This window comes from Mustela erminea, chromosome 6 (genome assembly GCF_009829155.1).
Source record: "Mustela erminea isolate mMusErm1 chromosome 6, mMusErm1.Pri, whole genome shotgun sequence".
NCBI classification, from domain to species: Eukaryota; Metazoa; Chordata; class Mammalia; order Carnivora; family Mustelidae; genus Mustela; species Mustela erminea.
In genome coordinates, this window is record NC_045619.1 from 86925909 (window position 1) to 86944167 (window position 18259).

Consider the following 18259-nt stretch of genomic DNA (forward strand, 5'->3'; position numbering starts at 1 on the left):
GGGCTCAATTCAGACTTGGGCTTGATCTCATGACCTTGAGATCACAGCCTGAGGAGAAACCAAGAGTTAGATGTTCAACTGACTGCCCCACCCAGGTGCCACCCCCCAACACCTCAGTCCATTTTTTTTTTTAAGATTTTATTTATCTATTTGACAGTGAGAAAGCGCGCACAAACAGGGGGAGTAGGAGAGGGAAAAGCAGGCTCCCCACTAAGCAGGGAGCCCGATGTGTGGCTCGACCCCAGGACCCTGGGATCATGACCTGAGCTGGAGGCAGACGCTTAACCAACTGAGCCACCCAGGCACCCCCACTGTCCATTTTTTAATTAGGTTGTTTGTTTTTTGTTGTTGAGTTGTAGGATTTTTAAAAATGTAGTCTGAGTATTAATCTTTCATGAGATATATGATTTGCAAATACATTCTTCCATTCTGTGGGTTGCCCTTTCACTCTCTTGATAGTACCCTTTGAGGCACAGAGGTTTTCCTTTGATGAAGCCCAGTATATCTGTTCTGTTGTTGCTGTGCTTTTGGTACCATATGCAAAAAATCCTTGCTAGATCCACTGTAATGAAGATTTCCCTTTACATTTTCTTCTAAAGAGGTTTATAAGGTTAGCTCTTACTTAGATATTTGGTCCATTTTGAGTTAATTTTTGTGCATGGTGTAAAATAGGTGTCCAACTTCACTCTTCTGCGTGTAGTTATCTAGTTTTTCCAGCACCATTTGTTGAAAAACCTGTCCTCTTCCTCACTAAATGGTCTTTTCACTCTTGTTGAAAATCACTTGATCATATATATGAGGGTTTGTTTCTGGGCTCTCTATTTCGTTGGTCTATATGTCTGCCTTTATGCCAGTACTGTTACGGAATCGTGGACTGCAACAGCCTAGAAAGAATTCTTGAGATGTTGTATGGTGCAGCTTAGTTTATTTATGTAGGGACAGGACCTGTGGAATGAGCTGCACTTCTCCTGGATAAAATGGTCGTTAATATGCTGAGTGCTCAAGGCGGTGGGGTCGTGCAGGGAATATTAGATCATAAATGTCTTCTTTGAATTTCTACTCATAAAACTACTCTCACAAGATTTCTCTGGTGCTTATCATTCAGTTCGATATTAACTATTGGTAAGATTTATAGGCAGTCATGAGACCCTTTAAGAATGTAACAACCAGCACATATTTGATCCTTAATGAAACTATACAGGCTGTAAGTCAGCCTTGTGGACACTTCTGGGCTACAGGTGAACATTTTCCTGCTTTTCTCCTTCATCAGTACCACCCTGGTGGGTGACTGTATCTTTGTAGTAATCATTGCTATCATAAAATATAGGTACCCCAACTTTGTTTCCTTTTTTTCAAGTTAGAGACAAGTTTTTTTTTTTTTTAAAGATTTTATTTATTTATTTGACAGACAGAGATCACAAGTAGGCAGAGAGGCAGGCAGAGAGAGAGAGAGGTGGAGGAAGCAGGCTCTCTTCTCTGCAGAGCAGAGAGCCCGATGCGGGACTCGATCCCAGGACCCTGAGATCATGACCTGAGCTGCAGGCAGAGGCTTTAACCCACTGAGCCACCCAGGCGCCCCTAGAGACAAGTTTTTAATACTGCTTGCTATTGACCCTCCTCATAACATTTTTCTTGAGTACCCTTGCCTATAATATTTCTGCTAACAGCTCCTCCTGGGTGACTTCTCTTCCTTCGTCTCTGTTATAACTACTCCAAAGCCAGTTTTCCTTCCCTCTTCTACTCCTCTCCCCTTAATTTAGATTCATTTCTAGTTGTGGGTACAGGCCACAGCTAGTAGTTTAAGTCCTTAATCCTCCTGGATCATCAAGAGAAGGGAATCCTAAAAATCTCTTTCCCCCAACTTTGAGTCCAGTTCAGTCTCTTTCAGAACTGCTAGGGTGAGAAGTCACTTTTATTGTTCCTTCGTCATCAGGGTTGGGTGTTTCATCTTAGCACTGCACCAGAAGAAAGCTGAGACTGGGTTGCTGTGATGGGCAAGGTGCATTGCCTAAGAGGCTGTGTGATATGGTGAGAAGAGCATTTTGTTGGAGGCCAAGAGACTTGTGCCCTATCTCTACATGTACCACTAATTAGCAGTTAGATAACTCAGCCTTTCTTGCTTACTGGAAACTTCTCTTATCTGTAAAGCAAGGAAAGTTGGACTAGATGGTCTCCAAGTTCCTTCTAGATCTAAAAAGTTTATTTTTTACTTTTTGCAAGACAGTTTCCTCAGAAGAAGAATTTAAGCTGGTTTAAATGGATGAATAGAACTTAGATGAAAAGGAAAGAAAGACTTCAGGAGATTTAAAATAAGAAAATGAAAGTATATTTAGAAGTCAATGAGAATAACAGTGACCAGCCTTTTTATTGAGTGATACCTGGGCAATTAGATATCCATGTAGGAAAAAAAGAAGAAAAATAACCTAGACTTCTATCTTATATATACAAAAATCAGTTCCAAATTATTTGAAATCTAAATAAGAAAGGTAAAACAACGAAGCTTTTAAAAGAAAAAAAAAAAAAGACTAACAGCTACATGACCTTGGGATAAGCAAAGATTTCTCAGAACAAAGAAAACATGAAAGAGAAGATGGTTAGTTTAGATTTTAGCAAAATTAAGAACTACTTTTGATCAAAAGATACCACTAGGAAAGTAAAAAGGAGAAAAACATTTGAGATATATCTGACAGATGACTTGTATGGAAAATATCCAAAGAACTCCCAAAAATCAATAATACAGGTGCCCAATAGAAAAAAGTGACCAAAGACTTAAACTAGAGTTTCACAAAGGAGGGTATCTAAATAGTCAGTAAGCATGTGAAAAGGTGCTCAATACCCTCAGAAAAAAAGCCAGTTAAAACTCCAGTAAACCAGCAAACAGGGAAAATTGATCAACCTGTCATTGGAGAAATGCAAACCAAAACCCATGACGAGACATCACACACGCCCACTAGGATGGCTGTGCTACCGTAATAAAAAAAAAAAATTAAAAATTTAAAAGGAAAATAAACGTTGGCTAGGATATAGAGACATTGGATCCTTATTACATTGTTGGTGAGAATGCAAAATGGCTCAGCCACTGTGCAGAAAGTTTGGCATTTCCTCAAAAAATTAAACATGCTCTTGAACATCTGCCTTCAGCTCGGGTCAGGATCTCAGGGTCCTGGGATCGAGCCCCCCTTTGGGCTCCCTGTTCAGTGGGGAGTCTGCTTCTCCCTCTCTCCCTCCCCCCTGCTCTTCCTCGATCTTTCTCTCTCTCTCTTGCTCTCAAATAAATGAATCTTTAAAAAAAAAAATAGAAACTAAAAACAAAAACATTATGCTAAGTGAAAGAAGGCAGACCCAAAAGATTACTTATTTTAAGATTCCATTTGTATGAATATCCGGAATAGATCAAGAGAGACAGAACACAGACTGATGGCTGCCAGGACAGGAAGAGGAATGAAGAGAAACTGATTAATGGGTAAAGGGTTTTACTCTGGAGTGGTGGAAATGTTTTGGAACTAAACAGACATGGTAATTGCACTACATTATGAGTGTACCAGTCGCCATTGGTTGGTTCACTCTCAAATAGTTCATTTTAGGTTATATAAATTTCACCTCAATAAATTATTATTTTTTAAAACCTGTGCAGTACCTGTATATATACCCACTAGAAAGGGTGAAATAAAGAAACCTGTCATTTTGAAGTCTGGTGAAGATACAGAGCAACTGAACGTCTCTTAACGTTTCTGGAGGTATTATCAAAGCAAGACTAACACACGCCCTCATTTAACCCCAGCATTCCACTCCTGTTTCTACCTGAATAGAAATGAACACATAGGGGTGCCTGGGTGGCTCAGTGGGTTAAAGCCTCTGCTTTCAGCTCAGGTTATGATCCCAGGGTCCTGGTATCAAGCCCCACATGAAGCTCTCTGCTCAGCAGGGAGCCTGCTTACCACCCCCCCTCCCCGCCGCCCTCTCTGCCTACTTATGATCTCTTTCTGTCAAATAAATAAATAAAACCTTAAAAAAAAAAAAAAAGAAATGAACACATAGATGCCAGCAGAAGACATGTGCAAAAATGTCCTGCTAAGGACCCTTAGCTAAGCTGCTAAGCTTTTGTCCATAATGGCCTAAAACAACAAACAACCTCGATGTCTATCAAGGTAAAATGGATAAACCGTGCTGGATTCCTACATAAACTGCCCAGCAATAAAAAGACTGAACTACTTGTACAAACACAATAGAGATAAATTTCAGAGAAAGAATGTTGAGTGAAAGAAGCTAGACCTTGAAGAGTATTTGATGTTCTACTTATATGAAGTTCAGGAACCTGCCAAACTAATCTATGGAGATAGATGGCAGGCTAGCCCTTGGTAGGTTACTGGTGATGGTGGTGGTTATTGACAAGGGAGCTCCAGAGAGCTGTCTGGCTTCTAGAATAAATCTTCTATAACTTAATCTGGGTGCTGGTACACAGGTATATCTGTTTGTACAAAATAACCAATCTGTGCACTTGAGATCTGTATACTTTATTATGTTCTACCTTAAAAAAAAAAAAAGCCTAGAAAATCAGAACAATAAACAGTCACCAGAGTAGATGTTCTTGCAGGGAAGAACAGAAGAGAATGTTTGAGAAGTGTAAGGTTGTAGAAGACCTTGAATGGCAGTAGAGTGGCCAAAATTTGGACTGTGTCCTATAACTCTGATAAGTTTGAGGGAGGGAAATGACATCATGGAAGCAGAGATGTGTCTGGTGGTCTGAGGACTGGTCTACAAGTGAAGGCTGTTCTAGCAGGACCAGAATGCAGGTGATACTGTTGAAAGAGGAAACTCAGAAGAAAGAAGGGTCAGTAAGGCTCGTCACTGGTTGGGCAGCACAGCAAAGAATGACAGGGCAAAGATGACTGAGAGTCATTGCTAGATGGCTGGAAAAATGATGGCTCTAATAACAGAATTGAGAAATCCAGGAGAAAGAATCAGTTTGGGAAATATAGAGATGAGTGGTTTTACATGTTTAATTTTGAAGTGGTGACAGCCAGTTGTGAGACTCAGGAGAACAATTAGGGCTGGTGAACAAAATCTGAAAATCACCCAGGGACAGATTATGCTGAGTAGATGAGCTCACTGAAAGAAAGAGGGTGACAGAAAGATTGCTGAGGACCAGCCCTTAGAGAAGAAAAGACTGTAGTTGTGGATAGGACCAGGACAATGTGGAATAGAATGAGAATCTTAAGCCACATGGAGAGAGAGAGTGGGGTGGGATATATAAAGGGAAAAGATGTGGGCGCCTGGGTGGCTCAGTTGGTTAAGCCGCTGCCTTCGGCTCAGGTCATGATCTCAGGGTCCTGGGATCGAGTCCCGCATCGGGCTCTCTGCTCAGCAGGGAGCCTGCTTCCTCCTCTCTCTCTCTCTCTCTGCCTGCCTCTCTGCCTATTTGTGATGTCTCTCTGTCAAATAAATAAATAAAATCTTTAAAAAAAAAAAAGGGAAAAGATGAAGAAATAGGAAAGGAAAAGTAAAGATTGGGAATGTGAGGGAAAGCTGGGATCATTGAGGGACCATGGTCTTGGGGAGGGCAGGAGGAAACAGGATCTGGAAGCAAAGGCAGAGAACTTAGCCTTGGACAGCCTATGAAGAATGCTGGGGTGTCCAGTCAGACCCAGGCATTGTCAGCATCTCCAGTCACTTCCTCTTGCAGTATATTCATTTTTTCAGTTGGGAGTGTAGCTGACACACAATGTTACATTAGTTTCGGGTGTATAGCATAGTCACTGGACAAGTCTAATCTATGCTCACCACGAGTGTAGCTACCATCTGTCACCATGAACTCTATGACTGTACCATTGACCATATTCCCTGTGCTGTGCCTTTCATTCCTGTGATGTATTCTTTCCACAACTGGAAGCCTGCATCTCCCCCTCCCTGTCATCTACTTTGCCCATCACCCCAGTGCTGCCCCGCCTTGCCAACCATCAGTTTGTTTTCTGTGTTTATGGTCTATTTCTGCTGTTTGTTTGTTTTAGAGTCTACATATAAGTGAAATCATATGGTTTTTGTCTTTTTCTGTCTGACTTACCTCACTTAGCATTAAGCCTTCTAGGTCTCTCTGTGTGGTTGCAAATGGCAAGATGTCTTTTTTTTTTTTTTTTTTTTTTTAAGATTTCATCCATTTATTTGACAGAGATCACACGTAGGCAGAGAGGAAGGCAGAGAGAGAGGAGGAAGCAGGCTCCCTGGTAAGCAGAGAGCCCATTGTGGAGCTCAACCCCAGGACCCCAGGATCATGACCTGAGCCGAAGGCAGAGGCTTTAACCCTCTGAGCCACCCAGGCACACAAGATGTCATTCTTTTTTATGGCTGAGTAATATTCCTGTGTGTGTGTGTGTGTGTGTGTTTGTGCATGCACACATACCACAAACTTTATCCATTCATCTTTCTTTCTTTCTTTCTCTTTTACATTTTATTCACATTTATTTTCGCTTTTATATCCATTCACCTTCCGATGGACACTTGCGTTGCTTCCATGTGGCAGCAACTCTTGCAGTATTCTTTGTCCTCTAGATAGCAACTGAGGATGACCCAGGTTCGAGAATGAGTGTGACTGTGAGAACCAAGAGGTCCCAGGTATTTGAAGAAATTATGGGTTTCAGGCATAATCCTATCTTGTGTGAAAGGGATGCAGAAGGAGTTCAAGGCACCACTCTTGCCCTCTGGGAACTTACAGGGTGCAATTCGACCATGACCAAAAGACACAACAAGTGCAAATAGGTTGTTTTAAATCCTGGTTTGTCATTTTCTAGCTGTGTAGCTTTGAGTAGGCTGTATTAGGTATCTGTTTCCTCATCTCTGAAAAGGGAAGAATAATGATACCTACCTCATATGTTGTCCTGGAGATTAAGTGAGTTAATAGAAGCAAGGTGCTTGGACCAGTGCCTGAAACATAGTAAGTGGTGGATAAGTATCAGCTAAGATCCTGGTAAAGCTTATAGGAGTTCACAAGGGGGAAAGGCTGCAGCTGGTGGGAAGGTGGTGTAGAAGAGTAGGCATTTACTGGAGATAATTCAGGGATACAGAGGAGGAAAGGAATGAGAGAAAAGGATTTCTAGCTTGAGGAAGACGTTGTGAATAAAGTCTTAGATCAGCAAAACCAGTGGCATTTCCCTGTGATTTACCTGATGATCCAGATTGTTCCTGCTGGGAGTACTGGGGGTTAGAGCAGGACAGGAGGGTGGGTGACTGGCACTGGTCACAATAAAAGAAGTATGAGATGGAGAGTCAAAAGCACTTTGGCTGTGGTTTTTATCCTGGCCCTGTGACCTTGGGCAAATTGTCCAATCTCTTAGGACCCCAAGTTTCCTAATCTAAAAGAAGAAATGGACTGTGTCTGTAAAATCCCTTGCATCTCAGAAATTCTGTGCTTCATACATGAAAATGATTTCTTGGACCCTATGGTCTGGGGAACATTGGGGTTTTTTTCTGGTGCAGCATGGAGCTCTCTGGTCTTTGTTGGGGAAGACTTGTGGTTCTGGCCTCATTAGCCCCACGCGGTGAGGGAGTGAGCTGACCAGCCCACATAGAGACACTACACACTGCCTTTGCAACACTTTTCAATCACCACCACTAGAGAAATCTGGGATCTCTGCGGGTGTGTTTATGGAAGGAGCCCTTGGGTATTTCACTCTCAAATTATTTAGAGTTAACTCTACTACTGTTCTCTTGAGGAGCCTTGAGTTTTATGGATACTTGCCTTGAAGTGGACCCTGAGGGCTAAGTAGGAGGGAAAGAACAGTCTTTAGCCTTTTAAAAAAATTTCCCAGATTGTCTTTGTGGAGCTCACAGAACGGCAAAAGCAGCACCATGAGCACCAGATGAAATGCTGGTAAAGTCTTGAAGCTTTCCTGGTAAGACTCCCCTGCTCAGGTGCTTTTGTGATAGGCAATAAACACTTTGTTTTTGATGTTAGGAATTCCTCTATTTCAAGGTGTGTTTGGCATGGTTTGGTTTAAAGATTTTACTTATTTATTTATTTATTTATTTATTCAGAAAGAGAGAGAGAGTGTATGTGTGTGTGTGAGCCTGGGGAGAGGCAGAGGAAGAGAGGGAGAAAGAGAATCTCAAGCAGACTCCGTGTTGAGCCCAATGGGGTGGGGCTCAATCTCAGGACCCTGAGATCCTGATTTGAGCTGAAGTCAAGAGTTGGACTCTAAACCTACTGAGCCACCCCAGTGCCTCTAAGGTGTGTTTTAAATAACCCAGGACTCTGTTTAAACATGCAAATGCACTTTTCAAATCCCATGCTTAGAGATCATGGGGCCTAGTACAGCCCTACCTCATTTTTCCTTTTATTTTTTTATTTTTATTTTCATTTTTAAAAAAGATTTTATTTATTTATTTGACAGACAGAGATCACAAATAGGCTGAGAGGCAGGCAGAGAGAGAGAGAGGAGGAAGCAGGCCCTTCACTGAGCAGAGAGCCCAATTTCAGGGCTTGATCCCAGGACCCTGGGATCATGACCTGAGCCAAGGGCAGAGACTTTAACCCACTGAGCCACCCAGGGGCCCCTCATTTTTCCTTTTAGAAGGGACGTTTGGTTTGTTGTTCTCTCCTCACCTGTGTCCTTCCTGGTTTGAGCCCATCTGGGCTGCACACAGGCCTTTCTGCCATCCTTTGCCCCGCGGCAGGCGCTGCAGTGCTGTGTTCAGAAGTTCTCCGAGCGTCCTCTGCCATTTGGTTCCCCCGCCCCACCCCCAGTTGTCCCTGGCAGGATCTCGGTCATTGAAGAGGTACTTCTGGACTCTCATACCAGATGGACTTTACACATCTTGATGAATTGAAAAATAACTTGAAATGGAAGAGCCAAAGTAGATGGCAGCTCTTTGATCTACATTTTGTGCAAACCTTAAAGTTCTGAAGGGTTTAGTGTTTTCAGAAACTGACATTGGAAAAGAGTGACAGTTTGCCCTTGCGTTGTATTTGGAAGGAAGAGTATTTCTTTAGGGACTAGAGTACCAGGAAAGGAAGGTGCCTTGAGCATATAAGGCTCCCCAAGCTAACATGTGCCCCTCGGTAATGTTAAATATGCCTTATTAGAATAGGAGTTCCACAAGGGAATGGAATGTAACTCTGTAGTCATATGCGGGTGCAAACAGTGAGTGGCATCTAAGTCAAGAAGAAAAACTAGCAGCTCAGGAAACTCCCATCTTGGGATCTTCCTGGCTAGCCAGTCCTGGAGGGGCAGTTATGAGCCTCACCTAGCCTGCTCACGCCACAGATTTTCTAGAGAGAAAAATAACCGAGTCATGGAAGAAGCTGTGTGTTGCGGACATTGTGAATAAAGGTCGGGAGTGAGATGGTTTGGTCTGGCCTCTTTTCAGAGCAGCGATTGATTACTGATGTCTGTGTTGCCGTTTCTTCCAGAGCTGACCTGTCCCGGCCGCAGCACAACTAACGAAGCTGCTGCAGGATGAGAAGATGGCAGCGCGGCTGCTTGCACCACCAGGCCCTGACAGTTTCAAGCCTTTCACCCCCGAGTCACTGGCAAACATCGAGAGGCGCATTGCCGAGAGCAAGCTCAAGAAACCGCCGAAGGCCGAGGGCAGCCATCGCGAAGACGATGAGGACAGCAAGCCCAAGCCAAACAGTGACCTGGAGGCAGGGAAGAGCCTGCCTTTCATCTATGGGGACATCCCACAAGGCCTGGTTGCGGTTCCCCTGGAGGACTTTGACCCATACTATTTGACGCAGAAAGTGAGTTGGAGGAGGCGGCGACCCAGCTTCAGACCCCCTGTCCTAACAGGCTTAGGGGAGACTGGGAGAAAGAGCTGTCCTTTTGCCCAAGTTTGGATAAGTAGCTAACCTTTTATTTCAGTTCTGGTTAACGGGGTTTATTTTTTTCAGTTTAATTGCTGCTCAGGGTCATTCGTGGGTCTTAACACTGCTCAACTCTGTTAATAAGACTTCTGTGTTTGGCTCCAGGCCAGATCAGAAGAAGATGAAAACAGATTAAAACAAAACAAAAGAGAACATAAATGCAGTGGGACTGTTTTAATAGAGTCCAAAAAAGCCGGCATAGTGAAAGATGATATAGCCAGGTAGAATCTCTCCCACACACATTCCAAATTCTATCTTTAACTGTAAAGATGCTGTAACTATTACAATATCAGCAAAGCCTATTGTTCCTATAAAGGAAATGAGGGATGTGTACTCTGTCCAAACTTTCTCTGTCCCGTGGTGACATTAGATCATAGCTGTTGGAGATAGGAGCAGAATAAGGTGAACCAGACTGGGCCAGTGAAGAGAGCCGGTGTTTGGCCTTGTTACTCAGTTGTCTGGGTTGAGCCACCACTCATTCTTACATTAGAGTCCATTCTGTTATTCCTACCAGTAAGAAGCAAAGTGAATAAACAAATAAACACTAGTCTTCATTTGGCCAAGAATTTCAGGCTCCCTTAACAAATATTTGACCAAACTGTGGGTTTCTTTCTCATGATTATCTTTTGAAACAAGGCAACAGGTGGAGAAGCAAAGCCCCCTAGTTAATCCACCAGCCAACTAACGAGCCATTGCATACTGAGGAATGACATCAGATACCATTTTAGGGATCCCTCATTTGATAAATGTCATTTAAAGAATTAGATTGATAGGTGAGGGGAGAAAAGGCTTTGTGTAATTACATATTCATAAATACAGAGCTTACCTGAACTGTCTTTATTAACAAAACTGCCTCATAAACTTTCCCTAACTTGTCCTTCAGTCTTATAATTTGGAAGAAATTTTAGTTTCTTGGCTTAATAATGGGACAGAAGTAAGATGAGACCAGTAGCTCTCTTGACCTCGCTATAATTGTGGAGTCATTTTTGGTTCATGATGGTAAAAATAGTTAAGACGTTGTCTACACGAAATAGTCCTTCACTCACTTCTGTTGCAGCTCAGGACAGCACCATAATAGAAAACAAAGTAGCAAGAGTAATCTTTATCTTCCACTGAGAAATGCAGAAAGTTTCAGAAACAAGCATGATATGATAGAAATAACAGTAGACCAGAAGTAAAAACTCCTGACTCTACCATAATTCACCACATTTATTATCTGTATTTCTCTTTTGTTGTATGTGTATTGTTCAAGCTACCACAAATAGATTATAGGAAAAGAAAGTTGTAAATAAAGAAAAAAACTTATCAAAACTAGTTTATGTCTGTTAGCAAGCTATGCTACCTCTCTGGGCCTAAATTTTCTCATCTAGAACTGAGAAGTTGGACAGAATTTTTAAGGACTTTTTCACACATCAAGTTCTGGAACTGAGTAGTTTTCATAAACTTTCATTAATTTCCTCATTTTTTCTTCCCTTTTTTCAAATCCGACTTTGTAATCTGAGCCTTTGCCAAGTGGGGTAGATGGGGGAGGGATGGGGTAGGCTGTAACATTCTGGATTAGTGAATGAGGGAACATGGAATCTTCGGCTATTTTTAGACAAAAATTTCATTCATTGTAAAATTCTGAAATATTTTTAGAAATGTTTCCTTGTTCTTTCCTACCCTTATATCCATGATCTTAGAAGAGGTACAAAGCAGTGAAAAATCACAGGGCTTAAGTTGTGCCTCTTTAGGTGAATTGGCCAATGGTACAACTTTTTCAGAAACTCTTACAGCAATAAGAAGGTAAGTAAAGCCCCTTGGACCCTGACCTTTCAGGTAGCTAAAACCTCTTTGGTTTTATTTGAACTGTTTATTTTTCTGACTCAAATGCAAATTAAGTCTCCCTTTCTTAAACTTGACCTAATGTAGGAAGAATACATAGAGCTGTTGGTTGTCAGAGCCAGTTTTCTGTTGCGTGCCTTTTCTCCTGGTTGCTGCCCCATAGATAGCCCCTTCTCTCCTCCAACACCCCAGGTGTCAGTGGCCCTGGAACCGGAGTGAGTCTTCAGACAGGGTAGGTCTCTGGCCCTGATAGGTATCATCCCTTGCATAGGATAGATGTTGATGGAGCTCCATTACCGACTGGCTCTTCATGATAGACGGGCTGACTTTAGCGTTTGGCCTCATCATAAGAGTAAATAGTTTGCAGAAAGGAGAACTTTAATTGTATTTTTTTTTTCTAATTTTTTTTTTATTGTGAAACATACCACCATGCGAAAAATTCATAAAACATAAATGCATAGATTAATGGTTATTATAAAGCAGACACACTAACACTCATGACAAGAAAGAACATTAGTAGCACTTGAGAAGTATTAATTATGCTGTTAATCAAGGGATTTTTTAAAAGATTTTATTTTTAAGTAATCTCAGCACCCAACATGGGGCTCAAACTTCCAATCCCAAAATCAAGAATCACATGCTCCACCCACTAAGCCAGTGAAGCACCCCAAAGCAAGGGATTTTTTTAGTTGATTAATATTATGCTTGCTCAAGTTTATCTGCAAATCTTCACTGGCATTACTAATACTTCTTACTAACTCTGCCTTTCTCTAGGCCAAATTAGCAAGGTCTCCTCTACAAGGAAGCACACTGGGAATTAACCCACAAATCAAAAATATTGAGAGTAGAAATGACTTTAAGGGGACATTTCCTTGCGTTTGTTTTTCGTGGGGACTGCCTTAAATAATTCTTGCAAAATAGAATTTCTTTGCTAAATGATACAAGTGGATTTCTTTATCTTTTCCTTATAGGTCTCATTTTCTACTGAATTAGTCATTTTTATGGCTCTCACTGAAACTGGTTTCTCATTTCCTTCCCTCTATTGTAGAGGGTGAAAGAAAACTCCTTCCCTATTAGTACAGTTCTGGTTTTATTCCACTGTGGATTTCACACTCTCCTGGGACACAGGAACATAAACCTGTGTGTCGTCATTTCAAGATACTCTTGTGCCAGCTGGGACTGGTTTGAGCTGTCATAAACTTCTTGAGGTCCATGCGGCAGTCTTGTCCATGTTGCATTTCACTCCCAACAGGTCCTCAAAGAACAGTCTAGGTTTTCCTCTCTTTGGATTTCCTCCGTCCTCCCAGTGCTACATTTTCTTTGTCTCTTGGTACTTTATTCTAATGTCTCCTTTCTTTGGCTTTCTTGTATTTCAATTGTTTCTTGCAAATAATTGAATTTAGGGGATGTTTATTTACTTACTTACTTATGTTAAATAAAAATAAGTCATGTACCTACATGGTTAAACACTCAATTGAAGATAATCAGTAAAAAGTCTCCCCTTTACAGCTCTCCCGCATCTGCTAAGGAACTTCCTGCCTCCCTGAACAGGTAACCACTGTTAGGAGGGTCTTCCAGAGTTTATTTATATGTATAAATATACATATACATTTTTTTTTTTTTTTTGCAAAAACAAATAAGTATTCTAAGGAACTTGAACTCTTCTGAATACCTTTGTTCTTGGTTTTTCTTTCTGCTATTTTCATAAGCCCATTGAAGTCTTAATTTTGTTATTTCTTTTCCCTTCTCTGAAGCTAGGAAATCTTACATTTTATCCGTGTGAATTCTCAACTTACTTCTCCCCCTTCTAAGCTTTTTTTTGTTGTTGTTTTTTAAAGATTTTATTTATGTATTTGACAGAGAGAGACACAGTGAGAAGGGAACACAAGCAGGGGGAGTGGGAGAGGGAGAAGCAGGCTTCCCGCCAGGCAGGGAGCCTGATGTGGGGCTCGATCCCAGGACCCTAGGATCATGACCCGAGCTAAAGGCAGACGCTTAATGACTGAGCCACCCAGGTGCCCCTCAGCTTTTTTAATAAAGCAAATCAAGGACTTTCTATTACTTGAAGGAGTGTCTTTCTGTCTCTCCAGTTCTCAATAATAACTTGTCCAATTTCAAATGGCCACATATATTCCTGATAACTATCTTTTAGGAAAGTCTATGGATTAGCTTGAAAAGGCCTTCAGAGTTGGCTCGTACTTCTTTTCCCACTTCTTAAATTGGTGATTGATCTATGTGTCCATTTTGTTCCATGGGTATATCCTCTTATAAGAAAGTCTTATGAACAAAAATCTCAATTATGGGATGGACTGATGTGCCTTTAAATAGAGCATGTGCCTATTGCATTAAGAAATTACATGTGGTTTCCGAAAGTTCAGTTTACTTTCAGGTCTTCATTTCTCTTTTCCTGCAAATTGGAATCTACCTAGAATCATAGAAAATTAGAATATTATATCCTTAGACATCAGGTAATTCAACTTCCTCCTTTTATAAATTTAATGAGGGGAGGTACTTGTCAAAAGCCACCATTAGGGGTACCTGGGTGGCTCAGTCCATGGAGCATCTGCCATAGGCTCAGGTCATGATCTCAGGGCCCTGGGATCAAGTCCTACATCAGACTCCCTGCCCAGCTGGAAGTCTGCTTCTCCCTCTCACTCTGCCCCTCCCCAGCTTGTGCTCTTTCTCTCTCTGACAAATAAATAAATAAAATGTTTTTAAAAAATGTATAGCCCTTCTTCCCCTTCCAGCCCCCACCCCCAAAAAACCAACAGCAGTGTTCGTGATGGAGCCAGGGCTCAAACCAATGCCTCCTAACTCAAGTTTGTTACATTTCTGGTTCTCCACTTTTCTAATATTTTATTTTTATTATTTATTTGACAGAGATCACAAGTAGGCAGAGAGGCAGGCAGAGAGAGAGAGAAAAGCAAGCTCCCCGCTGAGCAGAGAGCCCGATGCAGGGCTCCATCCCAGGGCCCTGGGATCATGACCTGAGCCGAAGGCAGAGGCTTTAACCCACTGAGCCACCCAGGCGCTCCTAATACTTTATTAATCGATTCTCAGCTTCACTGGCTCAGTTCTTCTGAAGCTAGGCAGACAAATTTAGAGATAGGAAGAAGAACCTGCTTTTTCATTCACATTCCTGATAATCCCTATGGTTTAATAACTCTTTTAAGGATGGGTCCTAAGAAGCACAGGACTTCTGAAGGAAAGGATGGTGTCTGTATTAGCTCCAGTATTTTATCTTTGGAAGTGAAGGAGCTGAGTTGTCGAGCAGCATGGGAGAAGCCATTCCAGAGACTTGGGCTCAGTGTCAGTACTCCTGCAACTCTTCAGCTGGACATGTAATCTGAAGACAGTTTACTTAACCTCCCTACATACTTTTACTTCTCTCTCTCTCTCTCTTTTTTTTTTTTTCTTTTTAGAGAAGAAGAGGCGGGGGCATAGGGAGAGGAACAAGGGCAGCTGAATCTCGTGACCCTGATCATGCCTGAATTGGAATCAGGAGTCGGACACTTAACCGACTGAGCCACCCAGGCGCCCCCATATTTTTACTTTTGTTGGGAGCATGATTTCCCACTTGTCCCAGTTCCCCAGCCTACTGACAGAATGTGATAGTGAAAAGAGCACCTAACTGGCAATATAAACACTTCCGTTTTAGTTCTTCCTTTGCTCCTTGTTTGCCCTTGACCAAATCACTCAAATTCCTCTGGGCTTCAATTTCCTCACCTATAATATATGCAAGATAAGAGTCGGACCTTTATCTATATCCTTCTAATTCTATTTCACCCATATGTCTATCACATAGCATATTTCAGTTATGGCAACCTGCTTTCCTGTTTCCCGAGTGTCCCCTGCCTCCTGGACTCCAATTCCTCCTCTTAGAATGTACTGTCCTTTAACTTCACCTTTGGACACTCCACCATTCATCCAGACCCTAGGGCCTCTTCTTTCTTAGAGCCTGACTTGATTCTCTATACCAGACCTAATCCCTTCTCCTTCTGGATTTCTATGATACATTAAGATTTTCAGCCCAACTTTTACTAAGAAGTGGTTTTTAGATTTAATTCACGTTAGCTATAGCAGGACATCCTGTTCCCAGCAACGTTTTTACTTTTTTCCTTACATACATGCACACGTGCACACACACACACACACACACACACACACATGCATGCATGCACGCAGTCCCATGCATTCCTGGGAGAAAATCCTTTGCTGAATCTATTTTCACACACTCTTCAACAGGTGTGCAGAGCAGAGACAGACTGTTAAAGGAGAGTTTATGTTCATTAGGTGTGATTTGAAGTATTGCTAATGAGAGGTGTTGCATTTCCTGCTTTTGCACGATAAGCCTGGATGCTCCTTTTTGTTCTAAATAAAAACTACATATTTCAAAACTTTATTTTTACAAAAAGCCATTTTGCAATAATATTTTTAAAAATAGTGTTTCTTTTATTTTATCCTCTAAATCAAAGTGAGGCAAATGTTTGTGTGCTAGTGGGAGGCAAGCAGGTGATGGGTTAAGGATGCGCATGTATGAGGTGCTTTTCTACTCTCCAAGCATCATTCTCTAGGGGGGAAGGAATTTAGTTGAGCATTAAAACCTTAGCAATAGACCAAGTGTTGAGAAATCTGGTTTCTGATCCTGTCCCCGTCTACTGCAAGCAATCTCGAGCATGTTACTTAAACCATTCAGGCTGTCAGTTTCCCTAATCTAGGAAATTAAGATTATGCTAATAGCTAATATCCCACCTATTTTGCCAGGTTGTTGGGAAGATCATTTCCTGACTAGCCTATGTAAAACAAAGCAGCCTATTGCTCTAGCCCTGCTCTATTTTTCTCCATAGCTTAGCAACACCTGCCGTATATTTTTCTGTTCATTGTTCATCCTCTTGTGTGGTCATCAGCTGGCGCAGTGCCTGCCCTACAGCGAGCCCTCAATGCATGTCTGTTGATTAAATTAATCTTAGGAGATTATGCATGTGGAAACGCCATATACTTTTCTGGGTGCTTTGAACATGGAAGGTGACACTATGATATTTTTTCTAATAAAAATTTTCCCATTGACCAAAATGAATTGAACTCTGGAGGGAAAAGAGACTGATTCCCAGTATATCTTTTCCTTTCCCAGAGAATTAGTTTCCTTGAGGGACAGAGGAAGTAGATCAGTAAATAGTTTTCCTGACCTTTTAGATATTTTCATAGGGCTGAACGGCTGTTGTTAAGTGCTACCAGTCTTATCTCTCCTCTTGTAGAAAATTAGATTTGGAAAAGACTATCAAAAGCCATGGGTTAATAGCCTCCACCTAGTGCTTGAATCTCTTCTTCGTTTATTGGTATCATGTGTGTATTATACGAAGGATGTTATTTCCTGAATATTATAAGTTGTCCTGTCGTGTCTACTTTTATTAAGTGTTTTGCTTCCTTCTGGGCTGTGTGAGTTGTTTTACCCGCTCTGTATTAACTGACTTGTAAAGGAAATGAGAGAAATGGACATTAGAATATACACCAAATTGGGCTGCCTCATATAAAACATGACCCATTTATTCAACAAAAATACATTTTGAGTGCTTCCTGTATGTGAGGCACTGTGGGGCAGGGGATCTGTTCAGTTCTTTTGGAGAAACAAAGATTAATAAAGTCCGCTCTTTATCCTTAAGTAGCTTATAACATGGCAGTGCATAGTATGAGACAATATTTGACAATGGAGCCCCAGAAAGGGCCTTACATAATTCATAGTAAGAGTAGTCTTTGAATCAGGCTTCAGAATTTAGAAAAGAGGGATCGACTGAAACATTCTAGGCAGAAAGAACAATGCAAGCAAAGGCTCAGGGACAAGGGTGTTGGACAATGGAAGAACATGCTGAGTAGTCTGATTTGCGTGGAATGTGGGGAAATGAGTGAGGAGTCTTAGGAAATGAGGCCTGGGAGGGAGGGCTGGAGCAGGATCACAAAGGACTCGGTACAGGACAATCGAGTTTGGTCTTTACTCGATAAACAGCAGAGAACTGCTGGAGGTGTTGGGGAGTGCAGATATGTGATTGAAGCAGTGCTTTAGGGATGTGAATGTGGTCTGTAGGATGGACCAGAGGGACAGAGACCAGCTATGAGGGGATGAGGGTCCAAATTATGATAGTGGAAGTGAAAAGTAAGGGCAGTCGATGAAGTCAAGAGCTGTTACGGAGATAAACTGATAGGATTGTGTGATTGATTGTGGAAGGTTAAGGACAGAGTCGAGCATTCAGTCATTCATTTGAAAATTTGATAAATTGTTATTGAGCGTTTTCTGTATGCCCAGGCTCTGTTCCATGCCCTCGGGAACAAACCAGACAAGCCTTTTCTGCTATTCTTAGAACTTAGTTTTCGTTGGGGGGGCAGATAATAAACAAGTAAAGAAATAAATCATTACAGATAATGGTATGAGCCTTAAAGATAATATGGCCCAGGTACTTGAGAGGTTGCGGTGCTATACCTTGGTAAGAGACTAAACGCAGAGAATACAGAAGAATCAAAGGCTACGTGCTTTCTTAAGTACTCAGTGTCTTAAATAGGCCTTTAGCAAGCACTCAAGTATAATAT

The 18259-nt window shown here is 41.6% G+C and overlaps 1 protein-coding gene across 6 annotated transcripts in view; it reads left to right on the plus strand.

The window, feature by feature from the left end:
- Positions 1 to 18259, plus strand: part of SCN8A (sodium voltage-gated channel alpha subunit 8) — a 177710-nt gene that overhangs the window by 48370 nt on the left and 111081 nt on the right. For all 6 annotated transcript variants that reach the window (XM_032348254.1, XM_032348253.1, XM_032348255.1 and 3 more), the window contains exon 2: positions 9404 to 9733. In XM_032348254.1, coding sequence (XP_032204145.1) covers positions 9458 to 9733 — 276 coding nt within the window. In that variant the 5' untranslated portion in view covers positions 9404 to 9457. The remainder of the gene's footprint in view (positions 1 to 9403; positions 9734 to 18259) is intronic.